General features: G+C 41.2%; 2 protein-coding genes and 1 pseudogene across 3 annotated transcripts; 2 read left to right on the forward strand and 1 right to left on the reverse strand.

Moving 5' to 3' along the window:
• Window positions 1-857: 857 nt before the first annotated feature.
• Window positions 858-7,492, forward strand: LOC9270938 (putative disease resistance RPP13-like protein 1; annotated as a pseudogene).
• Window positions 7,493-10,391: 2,899 nt separating this feature from the next.
• LOC4333772 (tetratricopeptide repeat protein 38) lies at window positions 10,392-14,292 on the reverse strand. Of its 2 annotated transcripts, none has more exons than NR_184760.1 (13): window positions 13,995-14,292; window positions 13,781-13,879; window positions 13,572-13,673; window positions 13,072-13,205; window positions 12,834-12,928; window positions 12,607-12,736; window positions 12,433-12,537; window positions 12,118-12,224; window positions 11,977-12,028; window positions 11,539-11,628; window positions 11,368-11,452; window positions 11,214-11,278; window positions 10,392-10,579 (listed from the first exon to the last, which is right to left on the reverse strand). NR_184760.1 is itself a non-coding variant. In NM_001418495.1 (13 exons), exons 1-13 carry the CDS (start codon window positions 14,262-14,264, stop codon window positions 10,490-10,492), a joined length of 1,434 nt encoding a protein of 477 aa, NP_001405424.1. In that variant the 5' UTR covers window positions 14,265-14,292; the 3' UTR covers window positions 10,392-10,489. The 2 variants fall into 2 exon arrangements, 1 of the variants encoding a protein (NP_001405424.1); NM_001418495.1 differs by having other exon boundaries at window positions 13,072-13,215.
• A 1,795-nt stretch (window positions 14,293-16,087) lies between these two features.
• LOC4333773 (costars family protein-like) lies at window positions 16,088-18,700 on the forward strand. The gene is made up of 2 exons (NM_001418496.1): window positions 16,088-16,424; window positions 18,241-18,700. Exons 1-2 carry the CDS (start codon window positions 16,344-16,346, stop codon window positions 18,421-18,423), a joined length of 264 nt encoding a protein of 87 aa, NP_001405425.1. The 5' UTR covers window positions 16,088-16,343; the 3' UTR covers window positions 18,424-18,700.
• Window positions 18,701-19,251: the final 551 nt, after the last annotated feature.

A 19,251-nucleotide genomic window follows, 5' to 3' on the forward strand; every position in this document is an offset into this window, starting at 1 on the left:
ATCGTTCATATGCTTAAAAAAAAGGATAATCCAAAATAAAACAAAGTCAAGATTACCTCGTCCAAAGTAAATACATTGGTTAAAGTATGTTAAAGCGAAACATGGGTAATAAAAGATGACCCATAATGAAAATCTACTTAAGAAATTATATATTTACTTATACTGCATTAGATTAGATTAGCGGGATCGAATGTTATTATCCATTCTCGGATGGCTCAACCGGCTTATTTTTAATGATGGGCATATTGCCCGCGCATTGCACTTAATTAATGAAAACTATCATTAATCCATTGTTAATATTATTATTTTTATACATCATCTCTTGATATTTGTTTATATAAATTTATTACTAACTTGTGAACCATTTTTCCTCACATTATCATTTTTCTCTTAAAAAAAGTTGTGATTTTAATGTGGGTTCTGAGACCCCATTCGTCCTTTTTCCATTGTAAAAAAGATAATGAGTTGGTGATGGAGTGAACAGATTTATTACTTACCACCGTTATTATATATTTTTTTAGAGTACAGGAAAGTCAACTGATCGCTGCCCTTTTTAGTTCTCAAAACAAAAAATTTTTACCCTATCAAACGTATGAATAGAGTATTAAATATAGGTAAAAAATAATTGTGAGACAAATCTTTTAAATCTAATTGTACCATGATTTGGTAATGTGATGTTATAGTAAACATTTAGCAATAACGGATTAATTAGGCTTAATAAATTCGTCTCGCAGTTTTCTAATGGAATCTGCAATTTATTTTGTTATTAGATTTTAAATATATATATTCGTATATTGATGTGACGACTTGAAAAAAAAGTCAAAGTCAAAATCATGCTGCGGAGAATAAAAAAAAAATGCACGCCCCTATCATTGCAGCGATACACAACATTGTCATTGGGGGTCTGATCTTCTCTGCTCATGGCGGCGGCGCTGGAAGCATTCGCGGCCAAGCTGGCGAACGTCCTGGTGGGGATGGCGAAGGAGGAGGTGGAGACGCTCCTGGGCGTGCCCGGCGCGATCGCCAAGCTCGAGACGACGCTCGCCGACCTGAGCAGCATCCTGGCCGACGCCGACCGGAGGCGCATCCACGACCCGGGCGTGGAGCGGTGGGTGAGGGAGCTCAAGGACGCCATGTACGACGCCGACGACATCCTTGACCTCTTCCGCGCCATGGAGGGCGGAGAAGACCCCGGCTCACCGCCAAGAGCTGCTCCGGCGCCGTCGGCGTGCTGGAGCGCCCTCTGCCGCCGCAGCCCTGCCGCTACGCGCAAGATCGGGAGGAAGATCCAGGAGCTCAACCGGAGGGTGGAGGAGATCGCGAAGAGGAGCTCCCGCTTTGGATTTGTCTCCCAAGTAATCCACTCCTCCTCGGCCCTTCGTCTAACCGATAGACCCATGTGTTCTTGCTCGTCAGAAAGCAGCCGCAACCGCAAGACGGGACCATCCATCATTCGATCCGATGTTGTCGGCGACAAGATAGATCTTCACACAAGGAACCTCGTTGATCTGCTGATTGGCAACAAGCTGGCGGATGGTCGCACGCGCGCAAGATCGTCAGGCGATGTCATCGCCGTCGCTATCACCGGCGCTGGGGGATAGGCAAGACCACGCTTGCCAGGATGGTCTTCAACGACGCCGTGTTGGAGAGCCACTTCGACAAGAAGGTATGGCTGAGCGTGAATCAGGAGGTCAACGAGGTTCACCTCCTGCACGGCGTGATCGCCGCGTTTGGGGGAAGCTACCATGGCTGCGCCGGGGACAAGGCCCTGCTCGAGGACACGTTGAAGCATGCCGTGAGGCAGAAGAGGTTCCTGCTGGTGATGGATGACGTGTGGAGCGATAGGGTGTGGAGCGATCTGCTCCGAGCACCGCTCGGTGCTTGTGCTCCTGGAAGCCGAGTGTTGGTGACGACGAGGAACGACGGAGTTGCTCGTGGGATGAGAGCCCAGCACCTCCACCGGGTTGAGAAGCTGGATCTAGGTGATTCTTGGTCACTGCTAAAGAAGCAGGTAAGACTATCACATAGTATCTATCTATCTATTATCTATCTATCTATCTATCTACTATCAGACAGCTCGAAAAGAAGGCACCACGTTCGCTGTGGAGGCTAGAAATTTCCACATTAATCGGAGGAAAAGAAAAAAAAGAAAAAGAGAGTCCAAGTAGAAATACAATCGAAAAAAGAGCTGAAATTAGGAATTAAAAATAAGCAATATTGAAAGAAATTTCTATATAAGAACCCAATACGAGATTAATTAAAATTCGAAATAAAAATAAAATAAAATCTAAAATTAGAAAAAGAAAATGTGAGTCCATGTAGGAATACAATATAAAAAAATCTGAAATTCTTAATTAAAAATAAGCAATATTGAAAGAATTTTTCATATAAGAACCCAATACGAGATTAATCAAAATTCGAAATAAAAATAAAATAAAATTCAAAATTAGAAAAGAAAAGGAGAATCCAAGTAGGAATACAATTTAAAAACAGCTGAAATTCGAAATTAAAAATAAGGAATATTAAAAGAAGAATCCATATAAGAATCCAATACGAGATTAATTAAAATTCGGAATAAAAATAAAAATAAATCCAAAATTAGCAAAAGAAAATAAAAGAAGAGTTCAAGTAGGAATACAATTTAAAATTAGCTGGAATTAGGAATTGAAAATAAGCAATATTAAAAGAAGAATCCATATAAGAACCCAATACGAGATTAATTAAAATTTAGAATAAAAAATAAAATAATAACCAAAATTAGAAAAATTAAAAGAGAGTTCAAGTAGGAATACAATTATAAAACAACGAAAATTGAAAATAAAAAAATAAAAACATTAAAAGAACACAATACAGTATTAGCTAATTTTTTATGAAATAAATTCTGGAATTAGAAAAAGAAAAATAAAATTTCAATTAGGAATACAATTTTTAAATAACTAAAATTTGTGATAAAAATAAAGACTATTAAAATAAAAGACCATCTAAAACACATGACGAAATAAATTAAGTAACATGCCTATAAAGAAGTAGAGTGGTGGTGGTTGATACGACATATAAAAATTGTTAATAAAACATCAAATAAAATCCTAATGACGATTAAAAGGAGGGACGTCAGGCAGACCGTGAAGCAAACAAGTAAGGTGGTGGCCAGGACTTCTAGAAAGTAAAAAAAACATTTATAATCATTTCGATTTTTAAAATCTCAATGACAATAAAAAGGAGAAGCAGCGGGCGGGGTGTATAAGAGTATAGTTGCAGAGCCGCCGACGGTTGATGGGACTTCTAGAAAATAAAAAATGAATTCCAATGATAGTTATGTTCAATTTTTAGAATCACAATGACAATAAAGAGTATGCGGCGGACGGGCTGTAAAGGGGCATAGTGGCCTCGTTTGATGGGACTTCTAAAAATTATAAAAAATAAAACAACAAGTTCATTTTTTAAAGGTTCGGAATTTCTAAAAAGTAAAAAAAAAACAATGATAATCAGGTTCGATTTTAAAATCTCAATGACAATAAAGAAAGGAGATAGCGGACGAGCCATAGAGGAGTACAATGGCAAAGCTACTGACGGTTTGGCGGGACTTCTAAAAAGTAAAAATGAACCCAAACGATAATTATGTTCAATTTTTAAAATCTCAATGACAATAAAGAGAAGAGACAGTGGACGGGCCGTACAGGAGTGTAATGGCAACGTTTGACGGGACATCTAGAAATTATAAAAATGAAACTCAACGTGACAATAAACTCTAAAAACTACAAAATCCAATTTTTAAATGTTCCAAGAAGAATGGATAGAAATAGTGGTAGATCGAGCAAGCAAATAAAGAAAGAGATAGCATAAGAGGTAGCAACTGGTGTGACTTTTCAAAACTATATAATTAGAAACACGAGGATGATAAGTTTTGGTCTTTCAAAGTCTTAATACAATGAGATAGCTATTAAATAAATTTTAAGTAAAATCATATTTAAAAAATATATGATTTTGTTTGGGTGCTAGCCGCGCAATTGCGCGGGCTACCCAGCTAGTTAATTACTAATTAGTACTGAGATGCACATTACTAATTACTCCCTCCATCTAATTTTAATAGTCATATTTTATTTTGGCATACTGACCAAGGATAAGTAATTCTACTTATCATCCATTTAAACATGTTATTTCTCGTTAACAAGCGATTCATTAATATTTACATTTCTCGATGCCCATGCAGCCAATCTTGTGTGGAAGAATGAAGAGTCACGCATTAAATCTGAGAAAATCATTAAGATGATAGGTTGTTGGATTGAAATATGCCTATTAAAAATAAATTTTTCAGATTTGGAAATATGACTATCAAAACTAGATGGAGGGAGTACTAATTATTACTCCCTCCATCCCATAATATAAGGGATTTTGAGTTTTTCCTTGCAACGTTTGACCACTCGTCTTATTCAATTTTTTTTGAAATTATTAATTATTTTATTTGTGACTTACTTTATTATCTACAGTACTTTAAGCATAACTTTTCGTTTTTTATATTTGCAAAAAAAAATTTGAATAAGACGAGTGGTCAAATGTTACAAGTAAAAACTAAAATTCCCTTATATTGTGGGACGGAGGGAGTATTAGTACTGGGAATAATTGAATATAGAATAGAAATGTGTATCTCTGTACTACTCCGTCCCAAAATATAAGAACACCGAATAGGACAATTTCTAGGATTACGAATCTGGATATTTCCTAGTACTATGAATCTGGACATATAGCCTGTCTAGATTCGTAGTACTAGGAAATGTCCTATCCGGTGTTCTTATTGGGACGGAGGAAGTACTAATTAGTGAGATGCACATTACTATTCTATATTCAATTATTCACAGCAGCACATACATGCGTTGGTGGATGGTATTTCTCTTGCTCCTACAAAATGTGAGGCTGTTACTAGTATTTCTGCTCAGAGGAAAACAAGTGTTTTTAGCACAAATTAAGCCGTTGAAACCAACGGAAAACAACTTGATGCAATATATTTTACTAGTACTAGGTTTTTTCTCCCTAGTTTTGTTCCTCTCTTGCTCTCTGATGTGGCAATTCTCCAACAGGTAGTTCTGAACGAGGGCGATGAATCTGAGATTGATGGACTAGAGGACATCGGATTGAAGATCGTAGAAAGATGTGATGGCTTGCCACTTGCGATTAAGGTTGTGGGTGGACTCTTACTGAACAAGGGCAAAACGAGAGATGCTTGGGTGAACGTCTCTAATCACTTTGCATGGTCAATGACAAGAAGCAATGACGACATCAACAAAGCGGTCTATCTGAGCTACGAAGAGCTGCCTCCGCATTTGAAACAGTGCTTCGTGTTCTGCTCACTTTTCCCTAAAGATGAACTGATCATAAGAGGAGTAATAGTCAGGATGTGGATTGCACAAGGTTACGGACATGACATAATGAGATCGACGCTACCTGAAGATTTGGGAGTTGAATATTACAATGAGTTGGTGTCACGGAATCTTCTAGAGCCATACAAACGATCCTATGATCTATCAGCAAGCACAATGCATGATGTTATTCGCTCCTTTGCTCAACAGATAGTTAAAGATGAAGGACTACTTGTCAATGACAGACAAGATGTGCATGGTATTGCAGGTGCTTCAAAGCTGCGTCACTTGTCTGTATCCAAAACTGCAATAGAGCGGGTCGCTATACAAAAGCAAGTGTCATTGAGGACATTGTTGCTCTTTGGGAGATGTATAACTGAGTTGACGTATTTCAGGAACAATATCTCTTGCCTAAGAGTACTACATTTACAAGGTGTAGATCTTGTTGACCTGCCGGACTATATATGCCATCTCAAGCATCTAAGATACTTGGGGCTTGCAAATACAGGCATATCTGCAATCCCTCGAGGCATAGGAAATCTAAAATTTCTACAGTTCATTGACCTTATGGGGTGTCGGAATTTTCATCAGCTTCCTGACAGCATCTTGAAGCTACAGAATATGAGGTTTCTCGACTTCAGGGGCACGAGGTTAACCTCAATTCCTCCAGGTATGGGAAAGCTAGAAAACTTGGTGAACATGTTGGGGTTCCCAACTTATTTGGATGACAGGGGACATGCCTGGAGCAGCTTGGAAGAACTACGGTCTTTGTCGAACCTAAAATGGCTTGATTTAAGAGGTCTAGAGCTTGCATCTTCAGGCTCTATGGCTGCTACAGCAATGCTCAACAGTAAAAAGCACTTGAAAATCTTAGACTTGACATTTGCCAGTAGGCTCACCGACAACGGGATGATCGAAGGAACCAGCAATGTAATCGAGGAGCAGGAACGAGCCGAGGTTGTGTTGAGTAATCTCTGTCCTCCGCCTTGCGTAGAATGTCTTACGGTCAATGGTTACTTTGGATATCGACTACCCCGATGGATGAGAACAATGTCGGACTTTCCAAGCTTAAGGCGTTTGGAGCTGAAGGACTACGTATGCTGCAAGCAGCTGCCTGTCGGCTTGGGCCAGCTCCCTTTTCTTGATTATATTTGGATTGATCATGCTCCATCCATCGTGAGCATTGGCCATGATCTCCTCTTCCTCTCCTCCTCTAGTGCTGATGACCAGAAAGTCACAACTGGAACAAGGATCACTAGGAAGCTGCAGCTCCATGGTCTTTCTCGCGGTGATGCTGGTGTTGCATTTCCAAAGCTAGAAACACTGGGTTTAAAGGGGATGTTGGGATGGAGAGTGTAGAACTGGGATCAGCAAACACCAGGGATGCCCGCCTTAGACGTTGTTACCATCACCGGTTGTAAACTACGTTATCTTCCGCTTGGACTTGTGCACCATGCAACCGCACTAAGGGTGCTGAATCTCAGAAATGCGCCGCACCTGATCTCCGTAGAGAACTTCCCGTCACTTGTGGAGCTCACGTCAGCTGACAACCCGAAGCTGCAGAGGATCTCCAACAGTCCAAGACTGCGACATATCGTCGTTATCAGATGCCCAGGGCTGAAGGTAGTGAAGGATTTGCAATCACTTAGGAGCGTCATTTGGAAGGATTTGGATGCTGATGCCCTCCCAGAGTACCTACGAGAGACAGAGCTAAATAAGCTGGACGTGTACTGCAGTCTAAGATTGCTTAAACTCATATCCTTGCAAGATGGCAGCTATGAGTGGGAAAAGATCCAGCACGTCCAGCTACTGAAGGCATATGGGAAGAGATCAACGGAGGATAAGGTTGACCGGCACATCTTCTACACTAAGGATCCGTACTCGTTTGAAGCAGATATGGGCGAAGATCTATGATCAGTGGTGGGCCAGGATCTCTTCAAGCCTAGTAGGGCTTAAACATAAAGGCTAAAACTATCCATGTCTACTCACTAGTGGATCCATCGCCGGGCGGCCGCCCTGGCTCACCGGTACGCAGATGATCTATTATAATTCTATGTAATTAAAAATACAGAATTTAGTGGAAATTTTAACTCCACAACGCATTATCCTTTAGCATTCAATACCATAGTTTTCAACCATAGGTTATTCTTAGCATCAGTGTACTCCTATCCAACCAATTGTGCCTTTTCAACCATAAAATTGCATGCACAACCAGTTGTGCCCTCCTCTAACAACATCCCTAATTTTTAGATCTAATTCATTCAATTGGTGTGAGAAACCTAGAGCCCATAACAAAGACATTCGAACCAAGCACAATACAACAAATTATTTTGCTAATTACTAATATACTAGCTCTGGCTCCTACTATTTATAGGGTGAATTCATTGTACCGAACTTGACAAAACGATTGCAATGCTCTGCTTATCTTCGTCCAGTAATCCATTAGACTAAAACAAACTAAAATCCAGATTAGCAAAATCCTAATCGACTCAATATTACACAGTGCAAGGTGAAGAACTGAAGACCTGACCTAGAGTTGGGGAATCAGAAGTTTGGAGCATTTCCAGATTAGCTGGGCATGAACAGCGAAAGAGAGGACAGCACCTGAGGTTGGAGTGGACTTACTAGACTGGAGTTAAATGATTTTAAAGGACTGCTCGTCTTTTCTAATAGACTAACTGCTACCAAATGCAAAATAAGGATGCAGATTGAAGAATAGAGAGAAGACTGACCTGGACTGGGTTGAGTGCACGACCGTAGCCTAAAGGATGCGGTACCACAAGTGTATGCAAACTATAAATAAAAATAACAAAGAACAGAACCTTCAAGTATAAATGGCCATATGGCCCGAGGTCCGACGGCCTGACCCAAGGCCCGGTGATTTGGCCCGTCCCAGGCACAACACGGTTCGACTCGGGAGTCGGGTTGTACCCATGCTGGCCCGGCCCGATAGCTGTGCTGTGCCTGGGCTACTACCTCGGCAAGCTGGGCCAGCACGGTCCAGCACGAAGTTCAGGGATGCGAAAGAGACTTATTTTCAATCTATGTAACAGACGACACAAAGAATAAGGAGTATTATTTATTTACTTATTTTGTAAAATTGCAAAGCAAGTCACAAACGGTGTTTACAGAACCGATTGAAACCAAACATGGACTACATAAACCACTCAATTTTTCGGTCAAGTTGATTTTTATTTTTTTACAAGATTTGTTAGGATTTTATCGGTTTAATAGATGGTTTCCCATAAAATCCGAAGATACCGCTGGGGAGCAGTTTTGATCCAATATCAATATTGTGAACCCTGATCGTGAATTTCACTTCGTGTGTTCAAAATATATCAATGTGTGCCATGTGGGTTGTTTAATTAGATGTTATGCTGGTCTTTTTCACAAACATGGCCACACATGATCCATAAAATATGCCAACAGTATCAAATTTTGAACATTAAATTCCACAGCTGCCTCGTGACCTTGCCGCCGTCACCATCGCCACCATCGCCGAGACCCGCCACACCCTACCGGAAGTAGCCGCAGCCACCGCCACCAAAGAAGAGAGCCATGGCCAGTAGCCACCAGCCTAGCTCCGTCATGGTCCCTAAATTTGAAAATATACTGTTCATTCACTTTTTTTCAGGAATATTCGGGATGCAAAAACTTGTGTAGAAATATGCCATCGGTGTCGCACTTCAGTTGCGCAAAAATGACGTGGGGATGACGTCGCGGACGGTATCGCGCGGCGAAAGCGTGAGACCGCACGGTCTCGTGCGGCAACAGCGCGAGACCGTCTCGTGGGATGGAAGAGCGAGACCGAACGGTCTCGCAGAAGCCATCAGCGATATTGTCCAATGGGATCCATTTGATTAGTGATTAAGTAATTAATTAACAATTAACTAATAATAATTAGTGATTAATTATCATAATTAACCGCTAATTAAATCGGCAAGGCACGGTATCGCTGTTTGCTTGAGCGAGACCGTGCGGTCTCGCATTTTCATTGTGCGATACCGGTCGCGACGTTATTTTCATGTCATTTTCGCGCAATTGTTGTGCGAAACCGATGGTATATTTTTGTAAAAGATTTTGCATCCCGAATATTTCTAGCAAAAAATTGAATAAACAGTATAGTTTCAAATTTAATTCGGTCCCCTCCCTCATCTCTCTTTTTCTTCCCCACAACAGCAGCCTCCTCATTGCCACTGCCACATCTGCCATTCGAGCTCGGGAGAAGAGGGCAATAGAGGATGAGAGAAGATATGACACGTGGGCCCAACCACTTTTTAATCCTTTGCTCTTGAAATTTTGCATGGTAGTACAAGGTACTTCCCTGCTTGTGGTAGTATTTTCAAAATCTCGTAGAACTTGTACACACAGTTTTGTGGAGTGAAAATCCATGATTTCACCAAATTACAACTTCCTCCATTTCATATTATAAGTTGCTTTGATTTTTTCCTAGTTAAACTTTTTAAAGTTTGATCAAGTTTATAGAAATATCTAACATCTATAACATCAAATTAGTTTAACTAAAACAAACATTTAATATATATTGATAATATGATTGTTTTGTGTTTAAAATGTTTATATTTTTGTCAAACTTAAAAAAAAATCGACCATTTCAGTTAAAGCATATGAAACGGAGGGAGTAGCTGCCATCCATTCCTTTGTCATATCCAATGCTGTCAGACGACAGCAGTGCAGGGAACGCTGGGCACAATTTCCTCGTAGCATCAGATAGAACAAGAGTGAAAAAACAACATATTTGCTCATTGGTCCGGTCGTACTCCCTCTGTCCTAAAAAATGATAAACCTGAATTTCCGTGTCTAACGTTTAACTGTTCATCTTATATGAAATTTTTTTATAATTAGTATTTTCATTATTGTTAGATGATAAAACATGATAATACTTTATGTGACTTGTCTTTCTAATTTTTTTCATAATTTTTTTAAATAAGACGGACGGTTAAACGTTGGACACGGAAACCCAATATTTGTCTTTTTTTGAGACGGAGGGAGTAACTCGTAAGGGTCCCATCAAATCATATATAAATTGGTTCGCGGCCACTTATTATGTCAAACAGCGAATGTGCACTCTATAGGGCATGTAAGCATATTGGTATACTGTATTTCATAACTCGAAATTAACGAGAATAAGCAGCCTGTAGAGCATTTGCCTTTTCGGATGCGACTGAAGCATCTGCAGCTCTGCCATGCAATGAGTATGCCTTCTCCTGGTAGAGAGAAAACAACTAAATCCTATTAGAAATACAATGGAAATATGTGTACCTCACTAGTGTCTTCTGTATGATTACGGATTACCAAGCAACAACTGAATTGGCTTGACCTTTTTAAAGCCACAAACCCTGAGGGTAGTTGTATTCAGAATAGGGCCTGGGATGAATATCAGAATGGTACTAATTGGTCTGGCCGATAAAATAAGTTTGCAAGAAGTCCAAGGTTAGGCCAAGATTGCACCGAAGGTCATTCCTTAGTTCACATGTTACATTTGGCATGGAGATATCAGTTGATGTGTTGATACTAGACAGAAACACGTATTAATCTCAAATGCCTTGTAGCATTCTGCTTATATGCAAAGATGAATGCCAGCAGTCTCTACAGATGATACAAAGTTGACGCAAATATTTCTATTTTGCCTATAGCACAGCCACCAACTTATCTGAAAGTACTAGTAGATTGTTGTCAAAATGCTATGTTCAGGCAACCATCGATCTATAGCAACCAACATTACGTGTCATGACAAGATATTTTAAAGATTATTGGAGTTAATGTTTCGGATCTTTAACAAGTCAGTTAAGAAACATTAGCGAGAAGAAAATGCAAAATGGATAAATAGTAAATACTTACCAGCAAGCGCCACAAGAAGGGTGCACCCTCTCGTTTCCTAATTTGTTTCTCGAGCACCTCAATTGCTGTGTACAATCCAAATTGCATTAGCTCCTTAAGGAGCGACAAAACAGTAATTTAGTTTTCTAATGATGAAGAACAAATAGGCAAATACCTCTGGAACTCTCTCCGGTATTTATTAGCACAGTGTACCAAACTTCATTGAAGACATCCACTTGCTCATCTGATGCCCCAATCATCTACTTGTACGTATGTTGATGTTCAGTAAAAGAAAACAAATACGATAACTACTTGTCTTGAACGAAAACAGGTTTGTTAATCATACTTTACAACTGAGTGCATCGAAATCTGGACCCAAGATGTCAAAGACTTTCTTGTGCTCTCCTTTTCCATATTCATACACAGCCTCTGCTAGCTGTGCCAAGGAAAGAATTAAATAACAGCAAAAATATAGTATCTTTTATAGAATAAATATGCAATTTTATCTTTCAAAATACTCCTCAACAGTACAGTAGGCATGCATGTAAAAAGTTAAATAAATTACAAACTAATAGCTACAGGAAAGCAAACATATCTTAAAATTAGTTAGCAGGTAATAGTAATGCCACAAAAACATACAATGTAATGATATTGAGGCATCAGAAGTGAATGGTGTTCATTTTTCAGAAACACTAGACAAATGATAGTCCACACTTTTCATTGTGCATGAGTTATATATTGCTTGTGTCTTGGTACTTAATCTTGCAAACAGAATTCAGCATACCTGGATTGCCTTTTGCATCACTTGCTGTTTTTTTGTGTCCATCGAACTAACTCTGCAAGGTTAATGGGTTATTCTAGCATTATTGACTAGTATTAATAGCAGAGTCTTGTGTTCCCTGAAGAAAAGTTTAATGTATCTGACCTTGACCTAAGTGATTCCAACAAGTTGTCTGCTCTTGTAATCTCACCCATACTTGACAGTGCCCATAATACAAGTAGATCAAGGAGCCATTCCACATGCCATATTTTCTGAACAAAGTACAAAGTTCAAATCGAAATAGTCAGAAAAATGAGTCCTGCACAGCTTTAGTTCAGACCTGTAAAATGCTCTTGGCAGTCAGCAGTATACAGCTTACTTAAATCTGAACAGTTTTTATGAATATATTTGAAATTATTGAAGCTTAAATCTGAACAGTTTTTACGAATATATTTGAAATTATTGAAGCTGAGACAGTACCTCATTCGTAAGTGCATCTAGCAATGCTGCCAATCTATCTTTGGCCAGATCAACCTGACCACGAATATGCAAACGGAGTAGCAGCCCTAGTGCATTAAGGTACACCTGATGCATGAGAAATTACTCAGTGTCTCTAAAACATTGATGTACAGGAAAAATGGCCAGCATTAATACCTCTGCTGCCTCACAATCACTTTTCTCAAGCTCTGTCATGAAGTTATGATCGTATATCTCCAGAACTTTACTTGTAGGGAATTCACCTTCCAAGTAACAAACAGCAACATGCCACCAGTTGTGGGTTAGCCTACAGAAAGAAGAAAATGATTTTGTAAGAACTATTTCTGTGGTTATTAGTTATTACTAGCATCAAACGAGAGAGCATCATGTGGAAAATTGTATACATAAACGATGAGCATGCTGCCCATGATGGAGAACACGATTTCATGAACTCAGTAGCTTCTTTGAAATGGCATTCCTGCTGGAAAACATGGCACAGCTGCAAGATGGAATGGCAGATGAAGCTTGTATTAAAGAAGTTTGTCGGTAGAATATGAACGATTAGGTATAAATGCATAACACAATCTGTTATGCCGATAAACTTCTTAAAATAACAAAATTATGTCAAAACCACCCGCATACATTATGCTGTGACCAGCAGTCGTTCTTGTTTATGGCCAAGCCTTTCCGAGCAGCTTTTTCAGCGTCATCCATCCTTCCAAGTTCTAGTAATGGGAAAGCAAGCATGCCGTAAATGTAGTTCTGGTCTTGATTCTCTGGCAAAACCTGATCAAGAATGAGTACAACAAAGCTAATGAAAAGAATAGTACCTAGAACTATGGTACATTGATAAGAGGAAGTGTTTTGAAGCACATCCAGAAAATCCTGCATTCTTCTATTCCACACACACGCGCATGCACACAAAATCCCAGCACTAAAAGTGATGCTTTTTTGATCAACTGTTGTAAAATATTTTATTTTTATCCAAAGTTTTGAAGTGATGATTCAATAAAGTTGCTACCATGGGTGTTCCTTTAAATAATAACAAACAGTGTTAGATTCAACTTCGGTTTCATTAGTTATATACGATATTTCCACTTTGTAAGCATATAAACATACACGAGCCTTTGTAGTGAACTTACCTGTTCAACAAATTTGAGCGATGTATCAGGGCGTCCCATGTAGAAGCAGATGAGCTGAGCTCTCTTTAGAGACATGAGATCCCTGGGGAATTCCTTCAGCAACTGCCACATGTAAAGCACACACCACCAATCAATTCTTGCCATTAATCAATTTATCCAGCAGCACATACTCTCAATTTACAAAAAATGGAGACAAGCTACCCCCAAACCTCGAAGTGCCGCTCGATCGCCACCTGCTCGTCCCTCTCCTCCCCGATCAGCGCCGACAGCGCGCGGAACACCGCCCTCTCGTACTCCGTCGCTGCACCCTGGTGGAAGTTTAGAGCAACACGAAAGCGCAAGCTCACCGAGTAAATGGAGGATTCGAGGAGGGGGGAAAAAATTAAGGCGGCGAGCGACAACGTGAGGGGCGACGACGCTTACGAGGTTGTCGGCGGCGGCGGCGAGGAAGGCGGCGGCCCGGGCGGGGTCCCGCGGGGCGACGTGGTGCGCGGCGAGGGAGGAGGCGAGCGCGCACCGCGGGTCGGCGGCGGCGGCGCGGAGCACGGCGTGGCCACGGCCCCGGCCGAAGCTCATGGTGTGCGCGTAGTGCTCGTCCAGCGCCGCCGCGCAGCCCCCCGACGCCGTCCGGTACTCCTGCCCCCACATGTCCCTCCGCACCTCCCCCTCCCCCTCCCTCGCCGCCGCCGCCATCTCCCCCCGCGCTCTCGCCGTCGCCGTCGCCGTCGCCGTCGCCGTCGCGTCGGCTGGGCGGTGGGTGGGAGTGGGAGAGCGGGACACGCACGGGTGCGAGTTGTGTTTAGCTGCCACGGCGACGACGTGGGCCCCACGCTGGCCTCCCGGGTTTCTAGGGTGAGGTCACTGACATGTGGGGACAGGTAATGCTGGAGCCCACGTGTCAGTGACTGTTAGGCAGGCGGGGGTAGTCCGCGTGAGAAGCGTAGATGCCGCAAGCGTGGGGAGAAGAAGACGACGAGGACGAGGTGAGGTGGATTAGTTTGGAGCGACCTGATTGGGTTGGAATTGGATTAGTGTGTGTGCTAATCTTATCTTAAAACAACCTGCAGCTGGCTTTACTTTCGAATATGCTAAACAAAACCGATTTAAAAAATTTATTGGATACATACCACTACGATGTGAATATTAGAGAATGAGCTAATATCAAATGATTATACGAGTGAGGCTTCGAATTCAAGTCGGCTAGCTCATCATCATGTGGAGCTAGCTGAAACACCTCTAGACGTTTTCTCGATACATACCATTACTATTTAAAAAAATATAATTACAATTCATATATTCGTATCCATGCTATACGAATACGTACAAAATAACAACCATGCTATCGACGTTACGTTTTCTATCATATAGACCAAAATACGCTAGACGTGAGACCCGCATGTCAGTTCCATCTTCTTTCTCTATCCATCACTCTTCTTTCTTCATATCTCTCTCCACCTCGCTGAACCAAAAGTGTCAGGAGGCGAGTAGGACACGATGAGGGAGGCGAATGGAGAAGTGGTGTCCAACGCACCGGTGAAGCGTTGGTACTATTCACCTTGGTTCGAGAAGGAAGGAGGAAACTCGATGTGCCCCCACTCGAGCTCGCCGCTAAGCTGCCACCCGTCCCAAGCTCCTCCCAATGGCCCCGCTTGCTCCCGGTGCCGAAGAAGACGGTTCTCGCCAGATCTAGGTTGACACCCTCCTCGTCTTCACAAGTTCCACTCGTCCTCATCGTGTCGTCGTCTTCACGACTGCCGGTGGGAGGATGAGAGACCCAAGCCCGGCGCCGGAGATTTGGCGACTCAAGACCGTTTCCTTGGGGCTACCATCAAAATTGGCGGACAGAGCTATGTGCATGAGGCACCTAGTATCGCCTGAGTTGGCAAGCACTATCGTCATCTGCTCCACAGGAGAGAGAGAGAGGTTGGAGATGTGGGGGTGGCGATGGAGGTTGGCACCGTTGCCGTGGCAGACCAACATGAGGGGAAGGGAGAGAGGGGAGAAGAAGAAAAAAGAATTGGGAAGAAGATGGAAAATGTGACCATAATTGGCTTTATGTATTTAGATGGTATGGATCATGGTAACAAAGTTTTTGGGTCGATGAGAGGTTGGAGATGTGGGGTGGCGATGAAGGTTGGCATCGCTGTCGTGGCTGAGCAACATGAGGGGAAGGGAGAGAGGGGAGAAGAAGGAAAAAAAAGGGGAAGAAGATGGAAAATGTGACCATAATTGGTTTTATGTATTTGGATGGTATGGATTATAGTAACAAAGTTTCTAGGTCGATGGGATCGAGGAACTGGACTGAGGAACGTGGTACGCTATTTGTGAGAGGGTTTTATAAGGTGGGACGAAAATAACCCCGTGTTTCCGTGACGGCCTGACGGGTATAACGTTCTTGGGTCGAGGAACGCTACCACTGATTCCGTTTTACGTGACTATGGTGTGGACTCGAATAGAATATTTTCTAAAATTACATTATTAAATTCAAAAAATTGAAACCAAATCAACCAAAATATGCACTGGCGAGATGTGAAAACGTCTCAGTGTGATGCAGCGACCAGGAAATCTAGCGCGGCAGGTTACGTCCATCTCACCCGTTCATCTTCCGATCGGACGGCCCACGCTCCACGGACGCGACGGTTGGAGCCACTTCAACTGCTCTTTCATCTCTCCCCGATTTTGTTTCTTCCTCGACCTGCTCTGCTTCTCCTCCGCACCCAAAAATATCAAAGAACTCAAAAGCGGAGAGAGGCGAAGAACAGGGGGGACGCCATGAACGTGGAGGAGGAGGTGGGGAAGCTCAAGGAGGAGATCCAGAGGCTCGGCCAGAAGCAGCCCGATGGATCCTACAAGGTAAATCACTTTTTTCTCATCTCCTCTCCTCTCCTCCGAAACGAGCACCAGATCTGGCGCCTGCAGCAAGGGCCCCGCATTTTCGGTGATCCCTCGAGTTAGAATTGCTTTCCTCTTCGCGATTCATACGCCATTGTGCAGCTTGGGTGTCATCGTGTGCGCTTTTCCAATCTCACCGACATGAGATTCCTCCAGAAATCATGGCCTGGTCTATTTGTGTCCATTGCCCAAAAAAAATGGATTTCTAGGTGACCATTATTGGTAATGCTGGTATGTGTCTCTATGGAAAATTGGCGATGCATTGTTCAGAGGAAGAGAGCTTTTATCTGCTGGTGTGTACATTGAAGATCCCTAGTTAGTGCGTAGCTGGTCATGAAACAAAATAGAGGGATCAGTGATGCTATTGATGATCTTGAATTCGTGATTGAAAATTTTGAGCTTGATTTGGTATTTTGTAATGTTCATATGCCCCCAAGCCTGTGAAATTGCATTTTATATGTTAGATATCGTTTGTTGTATATGTCCAACGTCCTAGTGACGAGAAAGATGCCCACTGTGACTGTCAGGCAGTTGAAAGAAATGGGAAACAATAAAGGACCAACAAGTAAGAACTAGAATTGTGTATATATTTTTTTTCCCAGAATTCTTGATGTATATGCTTCTTGAAAAAAAGAACACTACATGTGCATTCTATTTTATTTTCTGCCATCATTGTTCCATTACGACATATACTCATGTAAATGTATAATCATATCATACAACAAGTATGTGGTGATGCCATTATCCGTCTTTTCTTCTGATGCAGCCTACAATTTCCAATCATCATCTCATATTGTAATTTTGAATCACAAATTTTGTTTCTTAGTTGTGTGTTCTATAAACAGTGTGATGACCAACTGGTCCTTATCATTTTGATCAGACTTTCATTTTCCTCTTTGGTGGTTACAGCTTTTACCTTGTTAATTGTCTCATTCCTTCTCTTTTTCCTCTTTATTTTTATGTTAGGTACAACCAACGAAAGCTTTGCAAGTGATAGTTTTGACCATTTTTAGGCACTTTACTCCCTTGAGTACTTCCTAATTATTCTCCCATTTTCTCCAAGCTCTTTTTCCATTGAATCGACAACTCCAGCTATCCCTGGCATTCGTCTACCTATATACGCAAGATGTGTTGCTTTGTCAATTTATCCTATGAGTTAAATATATCCTACTCCTCCCTGTTAATTGTTCTGTTCTTCATCAAAACAATTCCTGTCAATTTCACTTGAAAAAAACATTTTTTTTCTATATCTTCATGGACAGGACTTATTCCTTGATCCAGACTCATGTATGATGGTTTTTGTATTAATTTTTAATCATTATACGCTACATTACAATTAATTTTTGATACACTGTATAACACTCACTTTTGGATTCAGTCGTAAATGTTAATTGTTCAAGGCATTATGAATGTGTGAAGCAGGGTTCAATTTGAACAGATGGGTATCATAGTTCAGGGATTGTTTCTATTTTTTCTGAATCATCCAAGTTAAACAATTTATGAAATACTAGCCTGGTTTTGCATGATTCACATACTGAAATAGCATAGGGTAATGCAACAAATAACAATCAAAACTAGTAAAAGAAATGGCTGATTTTTTAGTAAGTTCCTATCCGAGTTGCTGACCATCACATCTGTAGGAGTAGGAGCAGCAGAGCGCATAAACTTAACCTTGGAAACGTTTTTGGCATAGCTATCCTACGCCTTATGAATTTCTGAATTACTGAGCTTATGCAAATCATACTGGTTCACCTTACTTAAATATTGTGATCTGCAGGTAACTTTCGGTGTTATCTTCAACGATGACCGTTGTGCAAACATATTTGAAGCACTAGTCGGCACCTTGCGGGCTGCCAAGAAGAGAAAAATTGTTAAGTATGATGGTGAGCTGCTTCTACAGGGGGCTCATGACAATGTTGAGATAACCCTGTTGCCTCCTCCAGCGGTCGCTGCTGCCTGAAGAGGGAAGCATCTGCGAGCCTCTGGTGTTAAGGCGTTGATATGCATATAATCTATTGTGTCTAGATTCTCATGAACCATTTGATATTCGAAGCGGATGCCTATCGCGTGATGTATGAACTATGGGTATGCAGTTTCTTGGACATGCTTGTATTGGAACTGAAATGATAAGTTCACTGCTGATATATTGTGCAGTGTAGAATGAGCCATAAAATGGCCATGAATTTTTTACAGTACTGCATTCATGAAGGCCTCTAAAAAAACTGATCATTCCACCATGGTTCTTTACTCAGCTTGCTGTGCATCCACATTGGACGTTAACTATTTACATCGGCAAGCAATTACAGCACCTACTTCTACTCTGCTATTATCATCCTGTGAGACTATGACATCTATAAGGGCCTCGTCATGATTCTCACATTATTACTTCCTTTTTTTTTTTTACATATTAGGGTAAATTGCATGAAAAAAGTAAAAAGTGGAGTAAGCAGGAAGAAAGTAGCTGGCGAACATGAACATCTATGAGGATCTTTGTAGCACCTACCTCTTGTCACTACTCTTCTTCCTATGCATGTTGTCATATAAACCTCCAAATGCAGAACAGATGAAACAATAATATTGGCCAGAGGACACACATCACATATAAGGAAAAAAAAAGAGTACTGCATATATAATAAGTCTACATAGGTATGAGAGGTATCAGGAACAGTGTTATCAGGCGAACCTTCTGCACAAGTTAGCCGTGCTATGATATTAGTTCTAGTCATGAAAAATCTTCTCTCTTTATATAACAAATAACTAAACCTGAATTTTAGTTGTGTCCGAATCC

This window comes from Oryza sativa, chromosome 3, assembly GCF_034140825.1.
Source record: "Oryza sativa Japonica Group chromosome 3, ASM3414082v1".
Lineage (NCBI taxonomy): Eukaryota > Viridiplantae > Streptophyta > Magnoliopsida > Poales > Poaceae > Oryza > Oryza sativa.